Raw genomic sequence first — 13,211 nt, 5'->3', positions numbered from 1 at the left:
TTTACACCTGTGAAGCGTGGCTGCTGCATGCTCAAATCCTAAATTGACATTTGACGTATTTAAAAAAAAGAAGAAAACAAGAGTTGAATATACAGCATCCTTCAGCTAATAATAGCTAACTTAGGAACACACACGTAGGATAAAACAGCAAATTTCAGATCGGGGCGTTATACCAAGACTTCGATTCAACCGGAAGATTTGTTTTTTGCGAAAAAGTCGAAGTCGCAATGGAGCGTGCCTCTGCGGCCGCCGTAGTTGTTCTTCCAACTTCCGCTTCCCTGTCGTCGCCGCGCAAACACAATGGCGGAATATTCCAGCGTTAAATCGACCAAATTGGTTCTGAAGGGACAGAATAAAGGGTAAGGCGGGACATGTCTTGCGGAGGGGTACATTGTGGGGTGTTTTAATGCTACGGTGTCATTTCAGTTGGAGCTTTAGCGATTCAAGATAAATGCTCACAGGCGAAAGTTGACGTGATTGAGATAATGGACGATAAGACAGCCCACCGTGAAACTGAAATGTTCTATTTTTATATAATGTGTCTTATTTTGCGTTGGTGTCAATTGACGTCTTCTAAATATTAGTAAGCACAACAAGAAGCGTGTTGCTGGCGATATCGTGCAACCGCGCGACGCTGATGGGGAGTTGAATTCGGTCAAGTGATGAACGAAATAAGGCATCAATTATTGATATCCAGGACAGCACAATTAACAGAATTCAAATCGACTTAGTCTTAATTTTGTTCGTTTTTTTTTTCTTCACGAATCAACGTCTTTGAGTGGTAAATTTGGTTTCACACATTTGTATCCGTGAATAAATAAACAAAATAGTAATGGGTAAAAAGAAGAAGAAAATGTGAGAGTTGCAATTTCCAATTTTTCCACTCCATTCTCTTATTGACAGGAAAAAGAAGAAGGACAAAAACAAGAAGAGAAAGGCAGCAGATAACCAATCCAAATTGGATGTTGTCGGTATGTGCCCCTCCTCCTGTTTAATAGTAATCATCTCCCTGTCTTCATGTTTCGCAAACAGTAGTGATTTAGTAAATGGAATTTCTTCTTCTTTCGTCTCCAGGCGGTTGGTGGGCCGTCCGACATTTTGGCGAGATCATGGGCACGGTCGCTATTGAGATGCACAACAATTCCTACATCCACGCCCTGGACACGGGGCTTTTCACAGTTGGTGCGCCGCACCAAGGTGAGGCCGCGGGCATGTTTGATTTCCCAAGTGGATAACGCACCACTCGACACACCATGAAGATGCACAACAATTCCTACATCCACGCCCTGGACACGGGGCTTTTCACAGTTGGTGCGCCGCACCAAGGTGAGGCCGCGGGCATGTTTGATTTCCCAAGTGGATAACGCACCACTCGACACACCATGAGAGGGACGTCCTCCATTTGAGGAAATAGGTGCTTATAAGGCAACAACACCTGTACAAATCTCACTTAAAATGTGCTGTTTTTCTGTGTTCTAACTTCCAAGAAGTTGTCCACAAAATTCAGCTTTGCGATGTCGAAACACAGACGTGAGATGGAGCGGCCGAAGAGGGGGTCGAGTCCAGGGCAAGGACGAGAGTGGGGCGGGCGTCGTGAGGAGGAGTTTGCCGCAGGGCACACAGCGTTTTTTTTTTTTTTTCCCCCTCTCTCGCAGCTCCGCAGATTAATTCAGCGCGCGTTTAATCAAAGGCGCTGGAAAAGTGCAGAGAAACCGCAAACTCCCTCAATTCCCCAAGTGTCTCCTTCCTCACATTCTCCCCATTGCCAGGAGATCAAAGAGGACGCCAGCTGGAATTCACAAGGAGAAAAGAGGACGCTTTTTCCAAAAACGATGACATAACTCCTGCACATAGACGGCACCCCGCGAACCAGGAAGGTGTTGACGTGGCCGCCTGCTTTGTTCCACTGCTCCCCAAATGCCAGTGGATTTTTGGATTTCCAATGCGGTTCATTCTGAAGTTTTTAAATGGACCGCATGTCTTTTGAGTGCAAGTTAACATTTTGGAATGTCTTGAGTCAGCTGTGGAAAAGACTTTCAAGTTCTGCTTCTGAATCACTGAATCGTTAAGGTCCTGAGCACGTGAAAGAAATGAACATATCAACCTAAAAGGTCTCGGAGGTCAGCAGATTCCGGTCAGTTCATGGAGCCTGAGTTCAAAGCAAACAAGGTGACGTAGCATTTAGCCGTTATGCTGCGCACGAATGAAATAAGCTGCTAACAGAAGTAAAAAAAAAAAATTAAGGCGGCTTTTTGTAGGTGTCTTTGAGTATTGGGGTTTTTTCACTCAACTGTATTTTTCGGTCACTTTAAATCAACCATTGCTGTTTACGTACATGTAGCTTCGAGTCTTTGAGGTTTAAGACACTTGGCGTCTGAGTGTGTGAGTATTTCGGCGTTGATTTGAGATTTTTTTTTTGTTTCAAGCCGCTCTCAGTGTGAGTGTTAGGTTTTAAGGAGGCCGTGAGCCTTTGGTTGAATTTGAGTTTGTAAGGCGACGTGCCTTTGAGTGCCTTTAGAGTTGAGGCATTAAGCCATCGTAAAACTCACAAAAAGCAACGGCAATCTTTTTTTTTTCCATAATGGTGACCCCCGTGGGCCTCGAGGAGCCTTTTGCATTATTAATGACTACGAGGCAGGTGCGAAGAAATTATGCACATTTTAAAAAATGACTGCAACATCATTTTTACCTTTTTACGATAACATAACTTAAGCACTCCCCTGCACATATGCACAAGTTAGTTCATTATTAACTGGACTGTATAATTTTTTTAATTTATTTTTTGTTTTAGAGGACGAAGGACCAGACCCCCCTGAACAGTTCACTGCAGTCAAGCTCTCTGATAACAGGTGATGACAAACTCACTGACAGTCTATGACTCCGAGGTATGAACCCAAAGTCCTGAACAGAATCCTGACTCTTTGCGGTTGGTGTTCCTACCGCCCCCACCCCCCGTTTTCCAGAATAGCTTTGAAGTCGGGCTACGGGAAGTACCTGGGTCTCAATGCAGACAACTTGGTGGTGGGCCGCTCCGATGCCATTGGATCCAGAGAACAGTGGGAGCCCGTTTTTCAAGAGGTAGCTCACTCCCCTCTTCCTGTTAAGGCCACTCGGCGCCTTTGAGCGTCTTTGAGTGCTGAAGCTTCATGATAAGCGTGTCAATAGGTGACTCCAGTGATAATTTGACAGTTTGAGCCAACTGTCAAATCCAACTTTAGCTGCTTCCTCTGCAATATCTCCGCGATCAACTTTCACAACACTTGTTTTAACGTTACACGACTTGGCAATTGTCTGCTGTGCACGCGGTGAAGGCCGATCTCGCCAATCTTGTCTCGCGAGAACGGAAATCTCGTCACGCGAGATTACTTAACGCGAGATCAAAACGACAATGGCGGCGATTATCAAACTGCGATCGTTGCTGGAAAAAAAGATTGACCGTAGTTTTTTTTTGGACTGAGAAATTTCCTTGTGTCCCAAAAACACACATTATTTGGCACTGTGCGTCTGGCGGGAAAATTCTGCGTCTAGGGCGCTGGATGCAGAGGTAACGAGATGGCTGTGACTCCATCTTTGATTTTTTTGGGGACATTTTTAGGTGAATAAGTATCTGAGTGTCTCGGAATGTTTGTGGGTTGAGTTTTTATGACAGTCAGGTGTCTTTGGTTGTTGCAGTTTTAACGCTGCTAAGCATGTTTGAGTGTCTTCAGATGTTGAGTTGTCGAGGCAAAAAGGTGTGTTTGAGTGTGCGGCTAAACATCTTGAGTATCCTTGACTTTTTCAATTGACTCGGCGTCTTTGGTCGTCGTTTTGCGTCTTTAAGGCGACCGAGCATCTTTGAGTGCTTGAGAGTTACGTTTTTAGGATTGAGTACGTTTTCAAGACGACCAACGTATTTTTCAGCGTCTTTGAGATTAGAGCATTTGAGTGTTTAAGGCAACGATATCGATGCGCGTTTAGTTTTGAATGCAGCTAAAAGTTTCGGAGTCTGTTCGAGGTGACTGTCATCGTTGAAATGTTTTAAAGGCGACGAAGCGTCTTTGAGTGTCATGTAAGCTTACGAGAGCTGCCCTCGAGATAAAACAATTGGCCTTTCCTCGTGGATCAGGGCAAGATGGCGCTCCTGGCCGCCAACAACTGCTTCATCTCGTACAGCGAGAGCGGTGACATCGAGGCCACGAGCAAGACGGCGGGCGACGGCGAGATGGTGAAGGTAAGGTGTGCTCATGGCGCTTTCCGCCGCGACCCTCGCATGACCTGCCGGCTTTTAACGGCGAGCGACTGCGCGATTGCAGATCCGCTCGTGCGCAGAGCGAGACGCGAAGCCCAAAGACGACATCGCCGACGAGGACCGAGGCAACGTCAAATCCTGCGAGCTCAATTACGTGTAAGTGCGGTGCACATATTCACTTTTATGACATATTCTCATGCTTTTATAGTTGACGAGTTCTTTCTTAAAAACTTGTCACATGGTCCGAATTGCCCTCGGCGCGATTGCCGCTTTTATTTCCATATTGCTGGTCAGCCAAGTCGGCGCGGCCTCCGTTGTACACAGCACTTGATTTGCGTCTGGCGACTAGACTAGGATTCGTTTTAGTGCCGGTCAGCACTTTTCTCGTTCCAGCTCATTAATTTTGCTTCCCTGTTCAGTCCACGCAAACACTTGTCAGAGTACACCTCGCCGGGGAGGAGATTTCATTTCACGCAGATAGCTTTGCATTATAAAAGTTATTCATCAAGAAAGTCAAATAACGAATGGTATTAGTCTTAAGAGTGCAGGAAGAGGAGTCAGAACTTGAAACTCAACATAAACCGCCAACTGAGGGACTGGCTTCAAGAAAAGGCAAAACTAAAAACTCTTCCAAACTCACAAAATCTTGGCAACAAAACAGTCACCAGAAGGCCAGGATCAAAGAAAAGCTTGACTGGGATGTAAAAAAAGCGCAAGGGAAGGAAGACAGGCGCTTGGCTGTGAAAGAGACACAACGGCGTGCCAACCATTGACTGATTAAAGTGACGGTTGTCATTTTTTTTTTTTTTTTTTTGTGTCAATATTGTGTAGAGTTGAGCTCAGGTGCTGGGAAAGCTCGAAAACTGGTATGGACTCGAACACCTTTGGACGCGGCACTTATTTCGCTCCCATTATCTGTGCATCAACTCAACACACACGCATATACACACAGTCGACATCATGTTGACATGCAAATTGCATCACTTAATGCGCGAGCACGCTTCCGAGATGGCGTGCCAATCAAGGCGCGCATCAGAAGAAGCGACCGCTTATGCACGCCCATCCGCGAGCTTCTCCTTTCCGTCCGCGCGTGACCTTTTGTTTTGTCGTGATGATCTGGATAATGGCCGACCTTCAGCTCGACTCCCAACTGCACTTTTTTTTTTCTCTGAGAAATGTATGCATAAAGAAACTTTAGTTTTCTTCTCGTGTTTCATATAAAAACATAACATACATTTTATATGTCGTGAATTCGGCCAAGCACCAAGTCGCCATGCGTGCGAACGTTTGAGCCTAAAATTTTTTTTTTCTTTCATGAAATTCTGACTTGATAGGAAGAAGTTTCAGAGTTTCCAGGACCGTCGCCTGAGGGTGAACGAGGACGAGCCGTCGATGCTGAAGAAAGCCAGACTCGATGGAAAATTTCACGAGGCTTTGCTCGACAGGTACTGCCCAAACAAATGTTTCCACCATGGCACACGCAAGTCAAGTCCAACTTTATTTTCAAATGTGCACAGATGAAAGCCACTTCAGTGTCCATTGACTTCTCTTTCTGATGCATGTCATGATGGTGTCATATTTTTTGTCATTACAGGAGGAGCAAAATGAAAGCTGATCGATACTGCAAGTGAACTGTTTTGGAGGGGGGTTTTGTTGTTTTTTTGGAGGGGGGAATTAATAAACATGTTGTGCCCATTCGTGTATTATGCATAATTTATATTTAGAAATCAAAGATTAAAAAGTATATCCCACAAACATATGATGGGAATATTTTGTAACTCCGCGTGAGTGTATGGTTCATGGTGGGTCAAACAAAGTAGGTGGCTTCAATGTCAAACACCTCAGCGAATATTCGGGGCCATTTCACATATTCGCATCAACTTTGCTCTTTTGGAACGCTGCCATATCTTGGTAAGGGTTGTGCACGTGTCACGCAGTGCATTGAGGAGATCATGAAAGGAAATGAAAAGTTATTGTGGAGCTAAACCCAAGTCATGTGCTCCACTTCCACGTAGAAAGAACCATCAGATTGGCAAGTGCGTTTCAAAGGATTGTTTCATTGCAAGCAGTCCCATGTCTTTTTTTTTTCAGCGCAATTTTTACAGTAGTACAAATTCAGACCATTTTTAATAGTCTGTATCCATGTTACCAAAAATGTGTTTCATACTTGTATGTACTGATGTTATTTTTTAAATCTAAATAATACTTGTCTTTACTTTTACTTCCGCGTGGAAAGAAGCATTGATTCTTAAACTTAGAGGGGTGTTATGTTACTAACCAGTGTTTACCTAACACCACTTCTTGTTATGTGCAGGATATTGTACTATTTATTTATTGCCGATTTCGGTCGCTGTGTTACACTCGCCCGACTTGTGTGCGGGTAGCTTGGGATCGGTTCCCACTCAGTGACGGCTGGTTGTGGGTGCGAATATATGTTATTCTCTCTAGTATAAACCCTGCGACTGACTGGGGACCAGTTCAGGGTGTGTTGTACGCCTCCCGCCCGCAATCAACCGGGATAGGCTCCAGTAAGCCCCGCCTCCGCAACCAATTCAATATGAGGGGTGCTGAAAATAGATTGATTTCGATTTCCCCTCCCCGTCTGATACGACAAAACAGCCCTCGTGAGCCACTTCCGCAAAGGAAAGAACCAATGACCGTTAGAGGGGTGCCTGATTTTATATCGACACAATGTTAACCAGACGTATCCGCGCCTGTGGCCGAAATATAATTTAGGCTTGTGATTATCCATAAAAACCATTACAAGTATTTCCGTTTTACTAATTTAGTAGTATTTAATCACATTTACTGACATTGGTTACCCTTGTTGGTGTCGCAACCGCAAAATAACCCAAAGCAACTCCGACAATCTTCCGCGTGGAAGAAACCATTGAAGGGGGGGTTATATAACACCCAACATATTTTTTTACGAAAATGACAGTTTAATATTTTAATCGACAGAATTTAGCTTGTTTGGATAATGAATAAGAGCAACTGCACTCGTCTTTGTCCCGTCATATTGCGCAAGAAAACGTTAATTCACATTTATTGACATCGGAGCTCCCCCCCCCCCCAGGTGGAACGTAAGTCGGCTTTCCGTGTCCCGAGCAACACAAGCAGCCCCACTCTGGAGTCATTTTCAAACATTTGTCTTCAGTTGGCAGGTGTCAACAGGATGGCCGGCTTTCTTTTTATTTTAGCTGCTTTGTGCGCGGCTACGTCGTCACAGTTTGTGCCGCCGGTAAGTAACATTCGTGTTTCGGTCCCTGTCTCGTTGACGAAGTGTGAAGAAACGGTGTCACTTGAAACCTAACTCTTGGAATAATTCGATTTCCTCTGTAATGTATTTATTTACAGTATACGGAAGACTGTCGGACGGGAATGTATCCTCCGAGCGGGCCCACGTAAGTCACATTGCCGTGCACGAAGGGACGCCTTGCTTGTGTTTTGTTATGGTTGGGCTATCGTGCTTTCACTTGCACCTCGTTGAGCACAACGCTTCAAGATTGCCCTCAGTTTGTGCAAATTAGACACGGAAAACGTAGTTTAAATGTTTTTTTAAAAAAACACAACATTCTAAGGTTGCGAAAAATCTACGTTCTGGTGTCGAGTCGACGCATAAAGAGAATGGGAGAGATCAAGGAAGCTAATATTATTTCCAGACTGCACCTGAAGGCAGCACACCTTTTGGAAATAAAACTACCACAAAGAAAATAAAAGCTGAAATTGACGTATGAAGGTTTTTTTTTTTCCTTTTCAGAGGTATTATAACAAGAAGCTACATCTAAGAAAAATATTTGTCATTGAACGACAGTGGGTTTTAGCATTTCAAGTGTGCCATGACGAAGTGTATCTGAGGGTAGCGAATGGAGAGCATTGCGCATCCCCTCGATTTCGAATTGAAGTCTGAAAAATACAACACAAAACCGAGTAACCGCGGTATGACGAGTTACCATCTTGACGTAATGATTGTGATTTATTCACATGTGTTTTGTTGATTGCCCTTGTTCCAAATGTTACATGAAAGCCCAATTGAAATTCAGGTTTAAAGGCGCCGTGAGCTGGTACACCGTGGACCTGGACTTGCCGCCCAAGGACCGATGGACAGCCGTCATCACTGACAAAAGGGCAGAGGTGCAATCTTTTTCTCGACAATCACCATCATTTTTATTATTGAAATATTTTGAGGATTATTGTTGTCTGCCTCCCGCGTCTCAATGTGATGTTTGCATCCAAGTTGGTGAGCATGATCCAGGCCGTGCGAGACTTGGCCAACGCTTTTGTTCCCGGCGGGAAGCTTGTCATGCTGGTGGATGTCACTCTGGTGAGGAACTCGCCTTGTTTTTCCCTCCCCCCCAACAAATGAATCCTGTGCATGTAGTTTTTAATCTGAATCTGTTTTGATGTTTGCGCGGCCAGCCGCTGATGGTCAACTCGCTCCCGTATCCGTTTGGTGACGAAATGAAAGGAATCGCGGCCGCCTCGGGAGTTCCTCTCGGTAAACGGTCACGTCTGTTTACAAATTATTCCTGTGTCAAATTACAATTTTGGGGGAAATTATTCAATTTTTTTCCTCATAGCATTCTTTTTTTTTTCCCTGTAGGATTGCAATAATTTTTGGGGGACCTTTTTCTTGTACAATGTAAGGATATGTATGACTTTTTTTGGGATAATTAAAAACAAATTCTCGTAGCTTTTATGACCTTTTTCTCATAGGGTTAAGAGTTTTTGTATTATGATGTAGGCCATTTTTCCACCCTCTATAAGCAGCTCATGGACCGCAGATTTACTTTCCTGTTCATTTTTGTAGGTGAGGTGGTCCTCTTTAACATCTTCTACGAGGTGTTTACGGTGTGCACTTCGGTGGTTGCAGAGGACACGAAAGGTCAGTCAACTCCCGTCGAAGATGACCAAATGGAGAAACGATATTTTAAAAAATGCATACGTCAATCAATTGTGTCACCAAAATTGAGCCAAATACTTTTTTTTTTTTTTGTTAATAGGAAACCTCCTGCATGGTCGCAACCTGGACTTTGGTTTGTTCATGGGGTAAGAGCTCTGCCTGTTTTCCAATGGGGAGGGGGGGCGGGGGGGGGTGGTACGTTTTTTTGAAGTACTCCCGGTATTACTTTTTCATCTGCTAGGGTTCAGACTTTTTTTCCCCCGTAGTTCTCTGCTTTTGGCTAAGTAGCAGCAAAGAGTTCATGAATGGCCTTTGCATTAAATGAAATGTGAAAAAATATACATATTGGGTGTCAATAATTGTGCCCCGCAAAATATGCCTAGCAACCTGTGACTGTGGAAAAAAGATCATTTGAAATCCGCACGCGATGCTCGTGCCAAAATGTCTCCTGTGGCGTTTAGACATGAGTCAAATCTGTCTGTTTGCGTATGTGTGTGTGTGTGTGTGTGTGTGTGTGTGTCAGATGGGATGTGAAGAACAAGTCTTGGGTCATGAGTGAGCAGCTGAGGTCTTTAGTGATCAATGTGAACTTCAAGAGGAACAACCGCACCGTCTTCAAGTCCACCAGCTTTGCCGGTTACGTCGGCATGCTGACCGGACTCAAGCCTGTAAGACACACACACACACACACACACAAAACGGACATCTGAACAGGGGTGTGCAGACTTGTCATATCACCTGTAAATGATTTTATGTCGTCTCCTTTCTCAGAACAGGTTCAGCCTCACCATGAACGAACGCTTCAGTCTGGACGGAGGCTACATCGGTCAGTCGCTTTTTGGCGAGGATTCCGACTCGTATTGTTTCCATTAAAATTCGGACTTTTTGACTCTCAAATGCATTTTTATGTCCTCGTGTAGGCATCCTGGAGTGGATCTTTGGAAAGCGGGATGGTGTCTGGATGAGCTTCCTCACTCGCTCCGTACTGGAAAATGCAACCAGGTATTTCATTTTTTTGTCTGGAAGTTTGATTGATTGATTGATTTTTAAAGCCCCTGAAGCTAGTTTTGCTTCAACCTGAAATTTGGTAGGCATGTCAACCATGAGCCGACCACGCCAAAAAAAAAAATGTGACAATTCGCTCCCCAAGGCGCTTCGAAACATAAAATGTGGTGGACACTATCATCAGTCGAACCACAAAAAAAGTCTCAGGGGGCAAATCTGCTGGATTGGTTTGAAGCGCACAATTTTGATGATCGTTTTAGCCATTTCCAAAGACGACTGTTGCGTGTTCTTCTCTCCGACTTGCGACGTAGCTACGATGAGGCAAAGTTTCGTTTGGCTCAGACGAAGCTTCTGGCGCCCGCCTACTTCATCCTGGGAGGAAACAGCACGGGGCAAGGTTGCATCATCACCAGATCCAGACTCACCAGTCTGGATATCCTGGAGTAAGTCGCCCCTTCCCCTTTTAGAAATGACTCGCACTTTGGATATTTTGAATTTATTTTGTTTTTGTCTCGGGAAAAATTCCAATCAAATTCTGAAAGAAATGCGACGATGTTCATTGTAAAACAAGCTTTTTTTTTTCAAAAACTTAATATTTAGGGTTTTTTTTTCTCTTGAAAAAATTGGGACTCAGTTATGCCACTATTCATGAAAAAATAAAACTTTTTTGGTTTTAATATTTTGTTTAGTTTTGTATTTTTATTTCAATAGATATTCATTCTTGGGGTTTTTTCCTTAATTTTTGAAGAAATTTTTATTTTCTAAAAGAAAAACACCGAACCAAATTATTGAAGAAATTCTTTATTCACACAAAAGTATGAACTTTTAATTTGCTTTCGATTTTTTGTTTTTCTGGAAAAAAATCCCCGAACTCATTTCTTGAACAGAAGCCACTTTTATTCCGATGAACTGACACCGTTCTCATCTTCATTTTGTTTTTACTTCGATTTTATTTTTCAGCAATATTTTCTTTTGATTTCAACTTTTTTTTTCTCTCTGTGGTCCTCCTCGTCCGACAAGTCCAAAGGTCCGGTCGGCTCGTCGAATGTGCTTGGTGGAGGTCAACGCACAACTTGAGCTTGAAGCCGAAAGGAGAAGCAAATTGCTCTTTTGTCCTTTTGGCTCTTGTGAAATGTTTTATTGCTCAACGATTGACTGCACAAAGCACATGACTGGACAATTGCGTTTGTCACCTGATTAGCCCTAAAAACAACTCAAGTGTGTCAAGCCTTTTTTTTTCTTCTTCTTCCCTCCCTCTCTCTCTCTCTCTCTCTCTCTCTCTCTCTGGAGGATCGATCTGAAGCTGGGCCGCTGGTTTGTGCTGGAGACAAACTACGACCACTGGAAGGAGCCCCTCTTCCTGGACGACCGCCGCACGCCCGCCATCGAGTGCATGAACCGAACGACGCGCGCCGTGAGGACAAAACCGTCACCCAAATTTGCCTTTTTTTTTTCTTTTTTTAACTTCTTGCACAATCATGAATTTGGACTTTGTCAAATTACAAAAAAGAACTTTGACCTCAGGTTGGGCTGTATTCAAATTTTGACAGCACTTCATTCCAGCCGGGGTGTAACAGTAATATTGGCTCTCATGTTCACCCACCACGACGAGTCTGTCTAGCGTAGGCTGGACTCGTATCCCTGACTTCCCTTTATGACTTTTCAAAGACTTTGCTTTCGTCTTAATTGGCGACTTTGCTGTAGAATTTTTTCCATGACATTTTTCTTCTTAGCAATTACACATAACTTGTCCCGGTCCCTTAGATTTGCACCTTTCCTCTATAGAACGCCCCCCCCCCCTCCTATTTTTACAATGTATTATTTCTGTTGTCATGGTTACGTGACAGTCATGTGACTCTTGCCGTTTGACAGAACGTGTCCCTGAAAACGCTATACGACGTGCTGTCCACTAAGCCCGTCCTCAACAAGGTGAGGGGTGACAACTTTTAATTTGGAGCGTGTCTCACTAAACCGCCGTCCTGCTCATTTTTCTCCCATTTTTGACGCACCAACAGTTGACAACGTATACCACGCTGATGCAAGTGTCGTCAGGCACGCTGGAGTCGTACGTCCGCGACTGCCCCAACCCCTGCATGCCCTGGTGAAGACGCCGCCACCACACTACCGTCCGGCTGCACCCGCCGAGCGTCCCAGCCAATGGAAATGGGTATTTCATTCATTCACTGCCAGCCGTTTGAGAGGGAGACTCCACTTTCACATCCCACAGAACTTTTATCTTCCGCAACTGTATAACTACTGAACCTAGAATGAGCTCACTCCAGCACTTCGAATAACCCAACGGCACATTTTGAACAACACTCTGGAGTTTCTGAACGGTTTGAATCAGCGCGTGCTCAGAGCACAGTTCACCCCCCAATGTCTTTCTATTTCTTGGTGGCAGCGAACGGTTTGATTCCAGTGGACAAATGTCAACGTACACGGCAGTGAATGCAAGTAGCAACGTCTTTGCCCAAGCGTGGTCGTTTTTGTAGCCTTGATCAATTCTAATGTGTGTACATTGTGTCAATTAGTGCTCCTCAATGTTTTAACAGGTCAGCTTGGTTACAAGTGCAGGAAAGTAATCCTGACAATTGTTTTGTTTTCTCTTGAAGCACGAGATGGCCCATCAGAATTTAAAATTCATTGGACCTTTGACAGATAATTTTCTACTGATCTACGACTATCAGCTTTATACTGACTATTTTAAATCAAACACTGCCAGCAATGGTGACTGTACTTTTTTTCCCATTTTTACAAAATACCAGAATGTAACTGATTTTAATTCATACTTGGACAAGTAAGGAAATGCTTGATTAAAATTGCACCCAAAGATCGATCAAGGTATTTGACAACATATTGGCATGTAGGAAAAAAATGATTTTTCTTGGAAGTTTTATTAGAATACTCGATTTTGCTACTGTTTGCAAATTTACAAGCTTTTAAATTTTAAATTTGTTTTTTTTTTTGGTGTTATCGAAAGGAAATATTTTCTGAAATAGTTCTTGTTAAAGTGACTTGCTTACACTTTAAGAAAAATTGTTTGTCCTCAAATATGACAACTCTTGCAAAATTGCA

At 43.7% G+C, this 13,211-nt stretch overlaps 2 protein-coding genes across 5 annotated transcripts; both read left to right on the top strand.

Annotated features, from left to right (window-relative positions):
• Positions 1 to 242: 242 nt before the first annotated feature.
• frg1 (FSHD region gene 1) lies at positions 243 to 6,450 on the top strand. 2 transcript variants are annotated; one of them, XM_019862012.1, is made up of 10 exons: positions 243 to 359; positions 904 to 971; positions 1,075 to 1,148; positions 1,278 to 1,326; positions 2,792 to 2,849; positions 2,964 to 3,078; positions 4,106 to 4,210; positions 4,293 to 4,384; positions 5,563 to 5,673; positions 5,823 to 6,450. In XM_019862012.1, the coding sequence occupies exons 1-10, from the start codon at positions 301 to 303 to the stop codon at positions 5,857 to 5,859; spliced, it is 768 nt and encodes a 255-aa protein (XP_019717571.1). In that variant the 5' UTR covers positions 243 to 300; the 3' UTR covers positions 5,860 to 6,450. The 2 variants fall into 2 exon arrangements, with proteins under 2 accessions (XP_019717571.1, XP_019717572.1); XM_019862013.1 differs by lacking the exon at positions 1,278 to 1,326 and having other exon boundaries at positions 1,075 to 1,197.
• An 857-nt stretch (positions 6,451 to 7,307) lies between these two features.
• asah1b (N-acylsphingosine amidohydrolase (acid ceramidase) 1b) lies at positions 7,308 to 12,872 on the top strand. Of its 3 annotated transcripts, none has more exons than XR_002167261.1 (15): positions 7,308 to 7,469; positions 7,586 to 7,632; positions 8,272 to 8,362; positions 8,466 to 8,552; positions 8,648 to 8,726; positions 9,039 to 9,113; positions 9,232 to 9,277; positions 9,655 to 9,799; positions 9,903 to 9,957; positions 10,052 to 10,133; positions 10,448 to 10,579; positions 11,427 to 11,550; positions 12,009 to 12,065; positions 12,152 to 12,598; positions 12,749 to 12,872. XR_002167261.1 is itself a non-coding variant. In XM_019862011.1 (15 exons), exons 1-14 carry the CDS (start codon positions 7,404 to 7,406, stop codon positions 12,239 to 12,241), a joined length of 1,176 nt encoding a protein of 391 aa, XP_019717570.1. In that variant the 5' UTR covers positions 7,308 to 7,403; the 3' UTR covers positions 12,242 to 12,275; positions 12,546 to 12,872. The 3 variants fall into 3 exon arrangements, 2 of the variants coding, with proteins under 2 accessions (XP_019717570.1, XP_019717569.1); XM_019862011.1 differs by having other exon boundaries at positions 12,152 to 12,275; positions 12,546 to 12,872; XM_019862010.1 differs by having other exon boundaries at positions 12,152 to 12,872.
• Positions 12,873 to 13,211: the final 339 nt, after the last annotated feature.

The sequence above is a fragment of the Hippocampus comes genome, unplaced genomic scaffold (genome assembly GCF_001891065.2).
Source record: "Hippocampus comes isolate QL1 unplaced genomic scaffold, H_comes_QL1_v1.1 scaffold7, whole genome shotgun sequence".
Taxonomy (NCBI): Eukaryota; Metazoa; Chordata; class Actinopteri; order Syngnathiformes; family Syngnathidae; genus Hippocampus; species Hippocampus comes.
Note: the sequence above shows the minus strand (reverse complement) of the source record. Positions and strands in the feature narration are given on the sequence as shown.